The sequence below is a fragment of the Thalia democratica genome, chromosome 3 (assembly GCF_965202585.1).
Source record: "Thalia democratica chromosome 3, ktThaDemo2.hap1.1, whole genome shotgun sequence".
Taxonomy (NCBI): domain Eukaryota; kingdom Metazoa; phylum Chordata; class Thaliacea; order Salpida; family Salpidae; genus Thalia; species Thalia democratica.
Genome location: NC_139167.1, coordinates 40,840,068 through 40,853,440, shown reverse-complemented (window position 1 = coordinate 40,853,440; position 13,373 = coordinate 40,840,068). Strand labels below are relative to the sequence as shown.

General features: G+C 25.4%; 1 protein-coding gene across 1 annotated transcript; it reads right to left on the bottom strand.

Annotated features, from left to right (window-relative positions):
• Positions 1–257: 257 nt before the first annotated feature.
• Positions 258–12,899, bottom strand: LOC145832051 (transmembrane 9 superfamily member 1-like). The gene is made up of 10 exons (XM_082939415.1): positions 12,560–12,899; positions 8,447–8,611; positions 7,481–7,629; positions 6,261–6,392; positions 5,941–6,080; positions 4,456–4,641; positions 3,924–4,197; positions 2,830–2,991; positions 1,833–1,886; positions 258–1,100 (listed from the first exon to the last, which is right to left on the bottom strand). The coding sequence occupies exons 1-10, from the start codon at positions 12,878–12,880 to the stop codon at positions 923–925; spliced, it is 1,761 nt and encodes a 586-aa protein (XP_082795541.1). The 5' UTR covers positions 12,881–12,899; the 3' UTR covers positions 258–922.
• Between the last annotated feature and the right edge of the window lie 474 nt (positions 12,900–13,373).

Sequence of the window (13,373 nt, the reverse complement as noted above, 5' to 3'; positions counted from 1 at the left end):
GTATTCAAAAAATACACTCATTTTATGAGTTTTCAACTAACACAAAGTAAATTTCATTATTAGTTTAGTACATTACATAAAACATATTCATGACTTGTTTAACTTCTGTAAACGAATCAGAATAACTAGTAAACATCTTATAACAAAAATTAGAAAAAGTAACAAATTTTGTTATATTAATAATAAGTTTATTATTGAAACAAAACAAAAAACTATAATATCAGATAAATAAATAAAAATATTGGCAGCAAAAAAAATCTTAAAACTTATTAAAAGCTGTTTTAGTTTGATAAAAAAACATTACTATTACTCATTTACAAAATAAACATTTTATGAGTAGGTTATACAAGAAACTACTCGTATAAAATTGATAAATAAATGTTTGTGTAACGTAAAATAAAATACAATGCAAAATAAACTTAACTGATATTCTTAAATAAAACTTGTAATAAATATTTAAATTAAGTTTAAAACATTACAGAGATTTACTAAGCTTAAACATTTATAATTGTAAAAAAGTATTGTTTTTAAATTAAGTTATTATGTAGTTACCTTTTAAAATCAATTGCACCAAAACTAAAACAAAATATTTCATATCTGTATATTAAAAATTTGAAAATTTCTTTAAAGCAATAAGAATTAAAACAAAAAAATCACCTACATTAAATATAAGCACTGTTAAAGTTTTATTAACTTGTCAAAAACAAGTAATGTTTCTCAAACATGAGTCACATCTTATTGAAAAACAGGATATGGGTGTAAATTGTTTTAAAATAAACTTAATGCGTAAATATATAATTAAGTTAGTTGTTTTAAAATAAAACAAAAACGAACATACAAAAAGTAAGCTGAACCAGTAAACATCAACCTTCTAATAAATCTTTCACCAAACTTGATAAGGCTTAAAAACTTGCAACTGCGTTTAGTCTGTTTTTAAGTTCACATAAATATACCTAATAAACTTGAGACTAGCAAAAAACGAAACAGTTCCTAGGCTGAGAAAGAACGCAAAGCAGGTCAAAATGGAATATCCGAAAAACTCAACTGTTTGGATCGGGCCTGACATGTTTGACCTTTTCACGTAAAAGAAACAACAATACCTGGAAAAACAAGTAAAATATCAAAAATAAGTACTAAAGTATCATTTTTTCTTATTCGACAATAAAACTTTTGCATGGTTTTTATTTTACAATAACCGACAAAAAGATTTAATAAACATACACTTATATTAAATTTGTACGAAAAACCTTTAACTTTTGTACGAAATTATTTTAGAAAAAATCATCTACTGTAAAAAGAAAATTTGATGCTAAAGTTTTACCTAACTCAAAAAAAAAGATTCCAGCACAAATTAAGAAAGGCTTAAAATACTTTTTAGTTAAATGTTTTAGATCCATTTAACTTCTGAAACCATTTCAACTTTAGTAATGCTGTTCAAAAAAGTAATAGCATAAACTGCGTTCAGTTACAAAAATTTAATTTTTTTTATTGTTTTATTAAACGTCTATCATAAATAAAACGTAGTTATTTTTTTGTTTTGTTGCAAAATGTTTTAAATTTTTATCAATTTTATAAGCTTTAAAAGAATAAAAGTAAAAAATTTTAACACTCTGTAAAACATCGGCTTTAATTAAAATGCTTCAAATGTTACCAAGTAATTTAATTGCTTCTAAATATCATTATCTAAAAATCTTAGAGTTGTACATAAATGTTGTAAATGTATAATAAAATTTGACAGGATACTAAAAAATAGTTGTAATTTGAAAATGATATAGAAAATTACGCATTATTTAATGTAATAAAAAGTTTTACAAGAAAGCTTAAAAACTTACATAAAAACAAAGAAAGCCGAGGAACCAGCACTGAATATGGACCTCCACCACCATCTGTTATAATAAATTTTTGGTTATAGTATTTAAATTTGAAAAAACAACTACAAATGTTATAAGAAATGTTATCAAACGTACATTCCAATGTGTAATATACATTTTAGTGGGTCAAAATCTTTAGCCACTGAGCTTTCTCTACTAAATTTTAGTTGAAAAATTAAAAAAAAAATTTTATACAATTTTAAAGATAAAAATCAAATTAAATTTAAAGTATTTCATTTCCGGTGCAATGTTTTGTTAACGCCTCACTTAAATTACATGTTGTTGTACACTCACATTCATGCAATACATACAATTGTGACTAAAATTGCAAAGAGTCTAGGAAGCGTAACATAGCTCAAGTGTAAAAAATCGAAAGGTAGGATATTTTGAAATATCTAACTTCAAACTTAATTTGATAGGTGTAACAACTGTAATAGGTGTTTTAATATGTGTTTTTAGTTTTAGTTTACTTTATTTTTTATAACTGATTATTTTTATTTGAGCTATGAATTACTGGTTGCTACTCCTATAAACTTTCATTTGAGATCCATATGAGTAATTTTATATTTCTATAAAAATTAATGATGAAATCTACTATTTGTGTAATTTTAGCTACAAGGTGGGTAACTTGTTGCACAAGTCGACTAAATATTACAAAATTAACAAAAACTAATTAAACAAACTTTGTATGATGAAAAACCTAAACTAACCTGAGATTATTTACTAGAAACCTTAACAAAACTAAACAATCTAAAGTAAAAGAAAATCTATTTCTATCTTTTTTTATTTACTGGATTCAAATAAATAGTAATTTGAATAAGAAATATGAATAAAAAAAACGAAATTAGTGTAAAAAAATATAAATAAACAAACAAACATTGTCAGATAACATAGATTAAATTTAAAACTCTACAGAAAATAATAATTTGGTACGAAATAAATTATGTAAAATACAAACCTGTAGTCTTCACTTGACAGTTGAAAGTAGGTTAGCGCAACAGCAACACACGCGCTAACAACTATTTCAAGTACAAACACGAGCAACAACACTCCGTACAGCGTGTATATTTCCCTTCCCCACACCGTTGCAAAAATGTAGTACAGCTCCACGGATATGGCGCTGTTTCACAAACATAAAGATTATTATTACAACAAGTTGTTACAAATTTAAAGTTGTTAAAAACCTTTAGCTATAATTATTTATTATTTTGAAACAGTGATATTAACTTAAATCTTATTTAATTAAAATTTTAGTCTGTACTACCTGTAGTCTAATTTTGTATACAATATTTACTTACAGCTAATTTCAAAAGGTGTATAATTTTTTAATTACGTATACTTTTTTATTGTTAAAAAATATTAAATAATTAAGTTCATAACTTGATATTTCAAAATTTATCAACGATTATAAGCTATGAAAGTTCAAACTAAAATAATGATTAAGTTTTGCTTAAAAATAACAATATAGTAACCCACAAACTTATCTCTTGATACTGTATACTTTTGTAAGGTTTACTTTTTTTCTTCAATATCATAAATTTTTACAGTTTTTATTTTATTTAAAAGTAATTTATAAACCAAAGATAAAAAATTATATATTTACAATTTAAACAACTTCATAAAATATTTAATAATATTTATTTATCAAAACAATTATTGGATAGATATAGGAAAAGTTTTATGTATAAATTATTAAAATAAATATGTAAACAAAATATCAAAATTGATATTAATTTAAAAAAAATTAAGAATGTTGGACAGCTTATGAACATATTCATTATTCAAATCCATAAATAAGTATACTTTAACTTATTAACTAGGCTTTTTACAAATATCAATAAATATAGAATTAGAAGCTTAACGAAATAGAATCTAGTAAATCTGTAAAATAATATATCTTCCCAAAAGGAATTGATAACATTTATTAAATAGGATTTTTATTAAGTGTCTTTTTTACTACTAATTTAAGTGTATAATCCCTACTGTATAACTTTTTATTTTTTATGTCAACATAAAATGCAATAACAACAAAAGTTAATATCAAAATAAAACCTGAACGGTAGAAACCCGCCGAACACCATGTGGCAGAACATGCTTCTGTACCACGGCTGCCTGGGGATTTCCCTGCAGATGTTCTTGGTGCGGCAGGGGGCGTCGAACTCGTGCGAGGTGTTCTTGCCCATGATGCCGCCGAGGACGGTGAGCGGGAAGCCGACGAGGGTGGAGACGAGCATGAGGAGGAGGACGGTGGAGAAGGGGAGGGCCTGGGTGCTGCCGTAGAACCAGTGCACAGAGTTGACGCAAGACCACACGATGAAGCAGGGCGCTGTGTTTGTGTGAATTGAAGTGACATATTTAAATAATAATAACAAAAGTGCGAATTAAGTGTTCTAATTATCAGCAGGGAAAAATCCGACCTTATCAATCAAATATAAATAAAATTGTAAACTTTTTTTATTGATGTTCGCACTTTTTATTAGTGTTATAATAATTATTATTATTTAATTAAAAAGCTCTTTAGTCTGTGAAACGAGCTATTTTTTACAGTCAACACATCGTAGGTGATAAATGAAAAAAAAAAAACCTGTGAACAGGGAAGCAGTGAGAACGATGTTTTTGACCCACTTGTCGCCCTGAAGCTTTCGGTACATGGACGAGCTCACGTGACCGGCGATGTATGACGTAAGAGCGTAAAGGAGAATGGCAGCCGTGTTCATCGAACCATGGCGGGTCGTCTTGAAGAAGCCCATCAGTGCCATTATTATTATTCCTGATTTTTTAATTTTGTAAGTTATTTTATAAATACAAAAAATAAACGAATCTTTAGTATTGAAATAATCTTTAAAAAGTTTCTTTCTTGATATTAAAAACGTTATAAAGGCTTTAAAAAAGTAAATTTTATTTTATATTAAATCAAATCAAGATGTCAAACACTAAGAAAATTTGTTTTTAATTCAGATAAAATATATAAATTTGGTAATATCTTTAACTGTACCCTTATCAAAAAAAAATGTTAAAAAAGGTAAATAAAAGAAAACTGCACTACTATGTTTCTTTTTTAATTTTCGTCATTAAAAACTAAAATTCAAAAGTGACTGGTATAATTGATGCAACATTTTTTTACTAATAGGCTGAAATTAAACAATATTGACACTTATAGATACAACAACATGTTTAATATAAGTATATTAATTTTTGATCTAAGCACTTAAGTTAAAACTTATCAAACTATTGCTTTACAAGGTAAATATTCAAATATTTATAAGGTATATTTTTTTCAATCTGTATTTACTAGTTTGAAACAAAAGCTATTAAAAAACTTAAAACTTTTATTGTATATACCTTTCAATTTATCTTAAAAAGGTTAAATTTATTATTCTATCAAAGTTTAACTTTTTTAAATCATATACAAAAAATCAAAATTCCATAACATATACTATTATCAACCTCATAGATATTTTAAGTTCAGTTCTTTTTACTTGTAAAAATATACTTCAATCCCCAGAAAAGCATAACTAGTAATATATTAAAATAACGTTAACATGAAGAAAAAGTAAGTTAGTTCGTTTTTAAATATCAAAGTTTTTGTTCGTACCGAAGGAAATATTTATAATACAACAAGCATTTTTAATTTTCTTGACACTATAAAATTTCAAAAGCAGTTTTCGTGTTTATAATAACCGTGTGAATGATCGTGAAATGCGCGTGTGACGTTGTAATAAAAACGAACGCATCTGAGCATGTAATCTAACACATGAAAAATTAAGCTGTTATGTATTTCGATATATTCTTTTTTTAAACTTACTGTTAAATTACTTATGTAACAGAGTCTAATGTTTCCTTTAGCCCTTCCATTTATACTTCGTTTTATCAGTATATTAAAATAATTAAAAACTATGAGATCAATAACTTTACATTTATGTAATTTGTAAATGTCAAATGAATAGAGTTACATGTATTATCTTAAATATAACAATATATAAAAACTATCGACTAAGTACTGATTGTATTTTATAAACTAAACTATTATAGTTTTTGACTTGTTTTTATTAAAAAACACCTATCTAACCTGAACCAATAGACAGCAACTGACTACCAACTCCTATAACACTACAGAAAAGAGATTTGTACTTGGGAAATCTGAAAACATCAGTATGAATGATTTTCCAGCCGTTGTCATCATCCCTCAAATCTTCTTCATCATCTATTCTGTTTGAAATATTTATTTTAAACCAAAAATGTTTCGTTATAATATTGAGTAAGTTAACTTAAGTGAAAAGCACACTAAACTTATATACAAATATACACTTTATTATGAGACTACATATTTAGCTGCGAGCTAATTAATTTAAAAAACCATTTCAAAACTAACATACATAACAGACTTACTTGTTATACCTAGAGAAGTCACTTCTCAGGACTTTAGTCAGTATGACAACTATAAAAGCCATTAGTAAGGAGATTAGAATCACAGAATTGATTATAGACAACCAGTGGATTTCTAATGTACGAGGAAAGAAACTGTTTAAATTTAAAAATAAATTAGTATATTTATCGAATTTTATGAACGGTGACAACATAATAAAGTTGTTTTAAGTTGATAATAGTCTAGCTAAGTTGAAAAATTATGCAAGTTGATATCAAAATAAGTATATATTAATTAAATAAAAAACCAATATAAGGAAAAAATTGCAAATTACACAATTTAAAGTAAATAAAATTGCTTAAGTCATCAAAAACCAATCTTAGTCAAAAACTTAAAACTTCCATGAGACCCCTAAGTAGTTACAATTCTGATAATATATTTTAAAGGCCATAGAAAGGGTAAAGCACTTTTTTACAATTTGATATTGTTTGGCAGATTTTTTAAACAAGCTCACAGTTGCTTTTTATACCATATTTCATTACTCAAAGAAGCTTTTGAGTTCAAGTAAGATAGTTTAATAAATTCCTCAGAGATGATCAAATTATAATGCCAAAAAAATAGTATTTTATTCATGTTAAATCTTATCACAAAATTTCATTGTTTCAGATCAGTTTCGAATAATATATAATAAAAAATAAAGAAATGGCTTTTATTTCTTGTTTAAAAAAAAAATTATAGTTTAAAAAAGGCTGTCAAAGAATAAAATAAACAAAAAATATAAAACTTTTAATATGGACATAAAATGTTTTTCTTCAATACAGTCTCTATTTTAATCTTCATTGTAAAAGCTTTTTTTCATTTTATAAAAACAAACAACTTTCATATTCTACACTCAAAACATTGAAATTTTATATTAACTTATAATCTATAGAAAGTAAAATATCTCCATTTATTAATACTTTATCATAATGAAAAATGTAAATATAAAAACTAAATTTGTTAAATTCATATTTTGGGTAACATATTTTAATATTTAAAAATATCTTATTTTTTACAGTATTGAAATGTTTTATGAAAAAGTTTTTTTAATCAGATTTTAGTTAGATAAATATCAATATTTAGCTTATACAGTTGTTTTATTTTACTTTTTTTTTAAATATTTTATTGTATATATAAATAAAATTTTCAAAAATTGTTAACTTTTTTATAAACTCTAAACCTTATTTTAGTTATACAATCTAACCTGTAATCTTTCAATAAAGAAAGGCGTTTTTTAGGGGAAACGTCAGTAGGTTTCCATTCAACACTATATGTGTATTCAATTTCAAATGGTGGTTCTCTATCCAATGAAAAAGAATTAGACATTCCAGTTGTGGTGTTTACTGATATAATCTGAATTTTTTTTAATAAAATAGTAATTCTTTATACATTGATAAATTACAGACTAATGAAAATGTAGTGTAATACTTACTTCATGTAAGATTTTAGAAGAATTGGAAGATAAGGGAAAATTAATATACAAATAAGTTTGCTATTAATTTATAAGCCTATACAAAACGAACTTTCTTTTTAAACGATTTCCAACGTTCTTAGTTTTGTTTGTTTTAAAAACAAATACGATAATTGCATCATATACAAAATCTTTACTTTATAGTTTATAAAAAAAATTTGAGTTAGATGTTTTTTGATTAAGTGATGGAAAGGATTAAACTAATTATAAACAACTTTTAATTCGACACATAAAATAATGTTGTATAATAATTACACATTCAGATTGACGAAAATTCAAGGCATGTTTTTATGATTTTAAAAAACTTACACAACATGCTATCAAATAACACTTTAAAATTTTCATTTAGAAACTTGCTTGTGAAAATGTTCTGTTAAGATATCTAAAATTCAAGTTAGATCTTGCATATTTAATTATGTGAAATTTAATTTTAAAAAAACGTTTAACAAATCTATAAGAATATAAAACAGTTTAGCAAATTGTTGAAATGCAACATTTTTAAAAAGAATTCAATCTTAAATACTTTATTTAAACAAATTTCTTAAATATTCGAACAACAATATAAAAAAAATTACTAAAAAGTTGGAAAAAGCTAGTTATATACAAAAAACTCAAATTTTAAATACAATTAAATATAAAAGTAAGTTAAGTGGTAGCTTTTTTGGTAATTTTTTTCAAAACTTAATTAAAAATACAAACTTTATTTCTGTTGTATGTGATGTGGAACGTTAAATGGTTATAAAGAAACAGCTTGTGAATATGAGGCACAGTAAGAAACGAGCTTTCTTCTAATCTACCAATGAAGTTTCTGACAGGAAGCTCATCTACAACAAGCTCTGAATAATACAACTCTTCAACTGCATCCTTAAATTTTTAGTATGTATAAATTCATTTTTACGAATATTAAGTTTGTTTTAAGTTATAACATAATTTATTTGTAACATTAAAGGGCAGTTGGGGGATCAAACATTTTTTTTACAAATATTAACATTGATTCTTATTTCAAAGCTTAGAGTATATACTACACAATAGTTATTATAGAACATAAAATATCAATTAACTTTTGAGATATAACAATATTTGTTTAAAAAAAATCCAATACAATCAAATGGAATCAAAAATTTTCAAGGTCAACTTTTTTGGAATTTTGAAAATTTTACCAAAAATCTATATCCTCCTTCATCTTTAAAGAAATTTAATTTAAATTTTCAGAAAACGTAGTTTACAATATTACAAACAACTTGTAGGAGGCGGATTTTTGAATAAAAGCCTTGAGAAAATTTATGACCACAGTTTAAAAAACAAACATTTTTTTGTCTATTTTTTGCATAGTTAAAAACTTGTTTCCTACAAGTTGTTTGAAATTTATAAAATATTACTCTGAAACAGTTCGAAGACAACTGCTAAAATACTGATGGAGAAGATATATTTTTAGTGAAATAGTATACTTTTATCCTTATAGTTTCCGCCTCCCATAAAAATTTATTGATCCTTCTAACTTTGATTGCTTATATTTCAAAAGTTACTCTGAATTTTAACAAGTGGTAAAGTGTAACAAGTAGCTTATGTAATTATGAAAAAATAAGACTAAATTTAAAAAAAAGTATTTTTTGTGAAATATGTTTAATGATAGGACCAACTTTATTTGACAAAAAGTTTTCATGCCAGTTGGAGTAAGACAGCTAAACTAAGTTGTTTAAACTTTAAGTTATTATTCATGAATTTTAAGTTTGTTGAGCTTTTTTTTCTTAAAAAAATTATAATTTGCTAAATAATTCTCATTTACAACTAGAACATATTTTACTAAGGCTTGAAACTACTTGACAAATTTAAATATACTTTCAAACGCAATTCAAACAATCAAGATTAACATACTTAAGTAAATTGAGTATAACTTATGGTTTAAGCAGACAAAAGAGCCTTCAATTAAATAATATATGTAAAAAAAACAAATCAGAATTCAGGTTTCTTAAAAGTTTTGGTTTTTATCTAATTTCTTGCTTATTAATACTTCAAACATTATCAGCTAATTCATATTTAATGCAAAAACAAATAAATAAAACACTCTCTCAAGTTTTCTGTGATAGTTTATACGTATTACACTACTTTTCGTCAGAACTTAACAGTAGAACAATTCTAAAACTGTGAATAAGTTTTCAAACAAAAACACAAAAAGTTAAAACTAACAAAGTAATAAGCACAATAAATAATCAGTGTAAAGTAATAAATAATTAAACTCAAATACTACTAACGGATAAAAAATAGATAATTTAACTAAATAAAGACACTTTATAATAAAATTCCTTCTGTTTACACAGCTCTGGTTTCTCCAAAAATATAGAGATAGCCTCCAACTTCACGAGATCAAACACACTATTGCAATGATGGATTATTCTAAATCTGGATATGTCATATTTCCTAGCACAATCTCTATTATTTATTAGATGTTCTGCAACTGAAGATCTTTTTGCTGCGTTTTTTGTTGCTATTGTCTTTATTTCAGGTTCTTGTTCGATGAATTTCAATACACAAGCAGGTAGATGTTCTTTTATCCTGGTTTTTAAGTGCCTAGAGGTCTGCCCAATATAGCTCTTTTCGCAAGAGCAATTAAACTTGTATACTACACAACTTTTGTCTTGGTCTGGTATCGGGTCCTTCAACTGCACTTTTAATAAAGATTTTGAAAGAAATATAACTCTTGGAAGCACTTGATTGTAAGATGTTTTTGTTAAGTCTTTTAGTTTGCTCTCAAATACTCGTGATTTTTCTCCAATATAAGGTAATTTTAATATTGCTGGGAACTTCTCCGGTCCAAATAGTCTAGGTTGATTTATGTTATTGTGGTGTGATTTTATCACCTTCTTAATCAAATCTGGTGGGTACCCATTTTTTATTAATATTTCTTTTATTCTCTCAACCTCTGAATGAAGTAATTCTTTCGAACAGATTCTGTATGCTCTATGGTACAGCGTTTTGATTAGATTTACTTTTCGTTTCTTGCTACAAAACGATTGGTAGTGTAAGTATTGCCCAGTGAAAGTTGTTTTTCTATAAACATTCGTTAAGAAGCTTGTTTTATCTTTTATTATTAATATATCCAGAAATGGCAGCTGATTGTTCTCTTCTACTTCTTTAGTAAAAGAAATCTTTTTATGTAAAGAGTTTAATTTTTGAAAAATATCTTCATTTTCACTTTCTGTTTTGGATATGACCAAACAATCGTCCACGTATCTTATGTAGACAACTTGTGAAGACAAGTCGTCAGCAATTTTGGATTCTAAATATCCAATAAAAATATTCGCTAGAGTAGGACCCAAAGGTGACCCCATGGCTACGCCGTCTATCTGACTGTAAATTGTATTGTTGAAATTAAACTGCACATCACTCGTTGCTATTTTCATCAGCTTTATAAAATTGTTCTTCTCTAAATTAGGTTTACTTATTTCATATAATTAAAATTCTTGCTTATTAATAATTTTTCAAGATAGCACTATATTCATAGCAAATTTATAACAATTTTTTAAACTTTATACTACTATATGAAGATTAAAATGTTTTTATAAAAATAAATTATATTGTAATTAAAAAAAAATCTTAACTATAAAATTGAATTGAAACTTTTTAATCTTAAAATTGAAAGCACATCAACTCAAGCTAAATTGGAGTCAATTTTGTTTTTTAAAGTTGATTTCAGTTTAAAGGTGTTTACTCTAGTTACCCCTACTTATTACAGCATAACTAATTTAAAGAATTTTAAATATTGCTAAGTTATAGTTTTTAACAGGTTAGTTTTTTAGTACAAACTAAAACAGCAAAAGTGCTAATTAGTAAATATTATATTTCTTTTAGCAGTTTATAATCAGCAATATACTTAAAAACTCCATATTATTTCTAAACTTTTAATTTATTTTATTCGTTGAGAGATTGTGTTTAGAAAAAATTAGGAAACAAATATATATAATATTGTAAACTTTTCAAAAAGTTAGACTAAATGGCATTGCCCTCTAATTTTACAGGAGAATTTATATGTAACTAAGTTGTAAGTATATTTTAAACTTATATGGCCTTAAAAACTATTTGTAACAACTTACAGCTGTTTCAAAAAAAAAGCCTAAGTCGTTGCAAACTAGGCAGATTTTTTTGGGTAGGTGTCAAATGTGCACAAAGGGACATTTTTGTACAAAGAAACTTTTGCACAAGGAGTCATTTTTGCACGAAGACACTTTTGCACAGATTGAAAATTTATCAATTAATCTTCTTTTTTTATTAATTTAATTTGTTTTCTATTTTTAATATCGATGTTACCCCCAACCTAACCCTCACCCTTAGTGAGTAAATTTTTATTATTTTACTTTTATTTTTTTATTTATCATTGTATTTTATTTATATTTTTTAATTCTAGTGCAAAAGTGACATATCATGCAAAAGTGTCTTTGTGCAAAAGTGCCCTTAGTGCAAAAATGTCCCTTTGTGCAACATTGTGTTTGTGCAAAAGTGTCTTTTTGTGCATATTTGACCTGTTCCCAAGTTTTTTATATATTTTGTAGAAATTTAACTCATTTAAATCAATGCTAGATGTATTTAGTATAAGAAAAATTTAAAAACTGGTAAAACTGAAAATTTAAAACAAACTTCATTTTGTTAACTATAATAAAGTATCTAAATGATACAATTAACATTTAATTTAGTTGAAATTTGACTTTTATAATAAATTATAAAGTGTTCTCAACCTTTATTGCAGAATGAAAAAATTTTACAAAAATCAAAATTCCCCAAAAAATTATACAAAAATTTAAACAATTCTAATTTTACCTTGAGTTGTTGAAGTTCTTTCTCTTCTAAATGTACTTTACAAAGCAATTTGTTTTCTACATCTTTCAAAAAGTTTATTTCATACATAGAGTAAGCCATCCTATCTCCATCTAAAACTTCTCCTAATGTTAACGATTTATGTTGAATTTTGTCAGGTCTGCACACAGGAAGTGAATAGTAATGATAAGTTTCATGAGGATTAAAATATGGACCAACTTTGTTGACAAAAACTTCTACTTTGTCACCCCTCTGGTATGAATCCATTGCAAATGTAGAAGTTAATGTAAGCAGTAAGTACAATAATAGAAATCTTGTTTCCATGGTCTAATTAATAAATTCAAAATCTAAATACATTATTTATTTTATTGTTAGTAGGTATCATAATAACATAAATATACATTTTTTAATTTAGTCATTGAGCTTTAACTTCAGTACATGCAAAACTTACACTATCAGGATTGCCACTGGTTTTTAAGAAATTTCTTCCAGGTTTTTAAAAGTACAAGTTTTTGGGTCTACCTTAGTTTATTTAAGTTAAAGGTTAAATATTGTGTTCAGTAGTATAAGAACATCAAAAAGATACTGTAATACAACTTTAAATGTGTTTTTTAATATAAAAAAGTTTGATGATGACAAATTTTTTTATCTATATGGTAGACTTTTTGTGTCAAATCAAAATTTTAATATTTTACATGTGAAAATTGTTTAAAATTCCAGGTTTTTCCTGATTTTTTTAGCCTAAACTGTTAATTATGAAATTTAAAATGCATTGAGTTAGCTGAAACAACAAGCTAAAATATTTAAGAATATTAAT

What these genes read in the sequence shown, in the direction of transcription:
- LOC145832051 (XM_082939415.1), bottom strand. Translation starts at nt 12,880, where the DNA reads ATGGAAACAAGATTTCTATTATTGTACTTACTGCTTACATTAACTTCT. An exon ending in CACTGCTTCCCTGTTCACAG is followed by an intron (nt 4,198 to 4,455) that starts GTTTTTTTTTTT and finishes ACACAAACACAG; the next exon opens with CGCCCTGCTTCATCGTGTGG. An exon ending in CTGTCAAGTGAAGACTACAG is followed by an intron (nt 1,887 to 2,829) that starts GTTTGTATTTTA and finishes TTATTATAACAG; the next exon opens with ATGGTGGTGGAGGTCCATAT.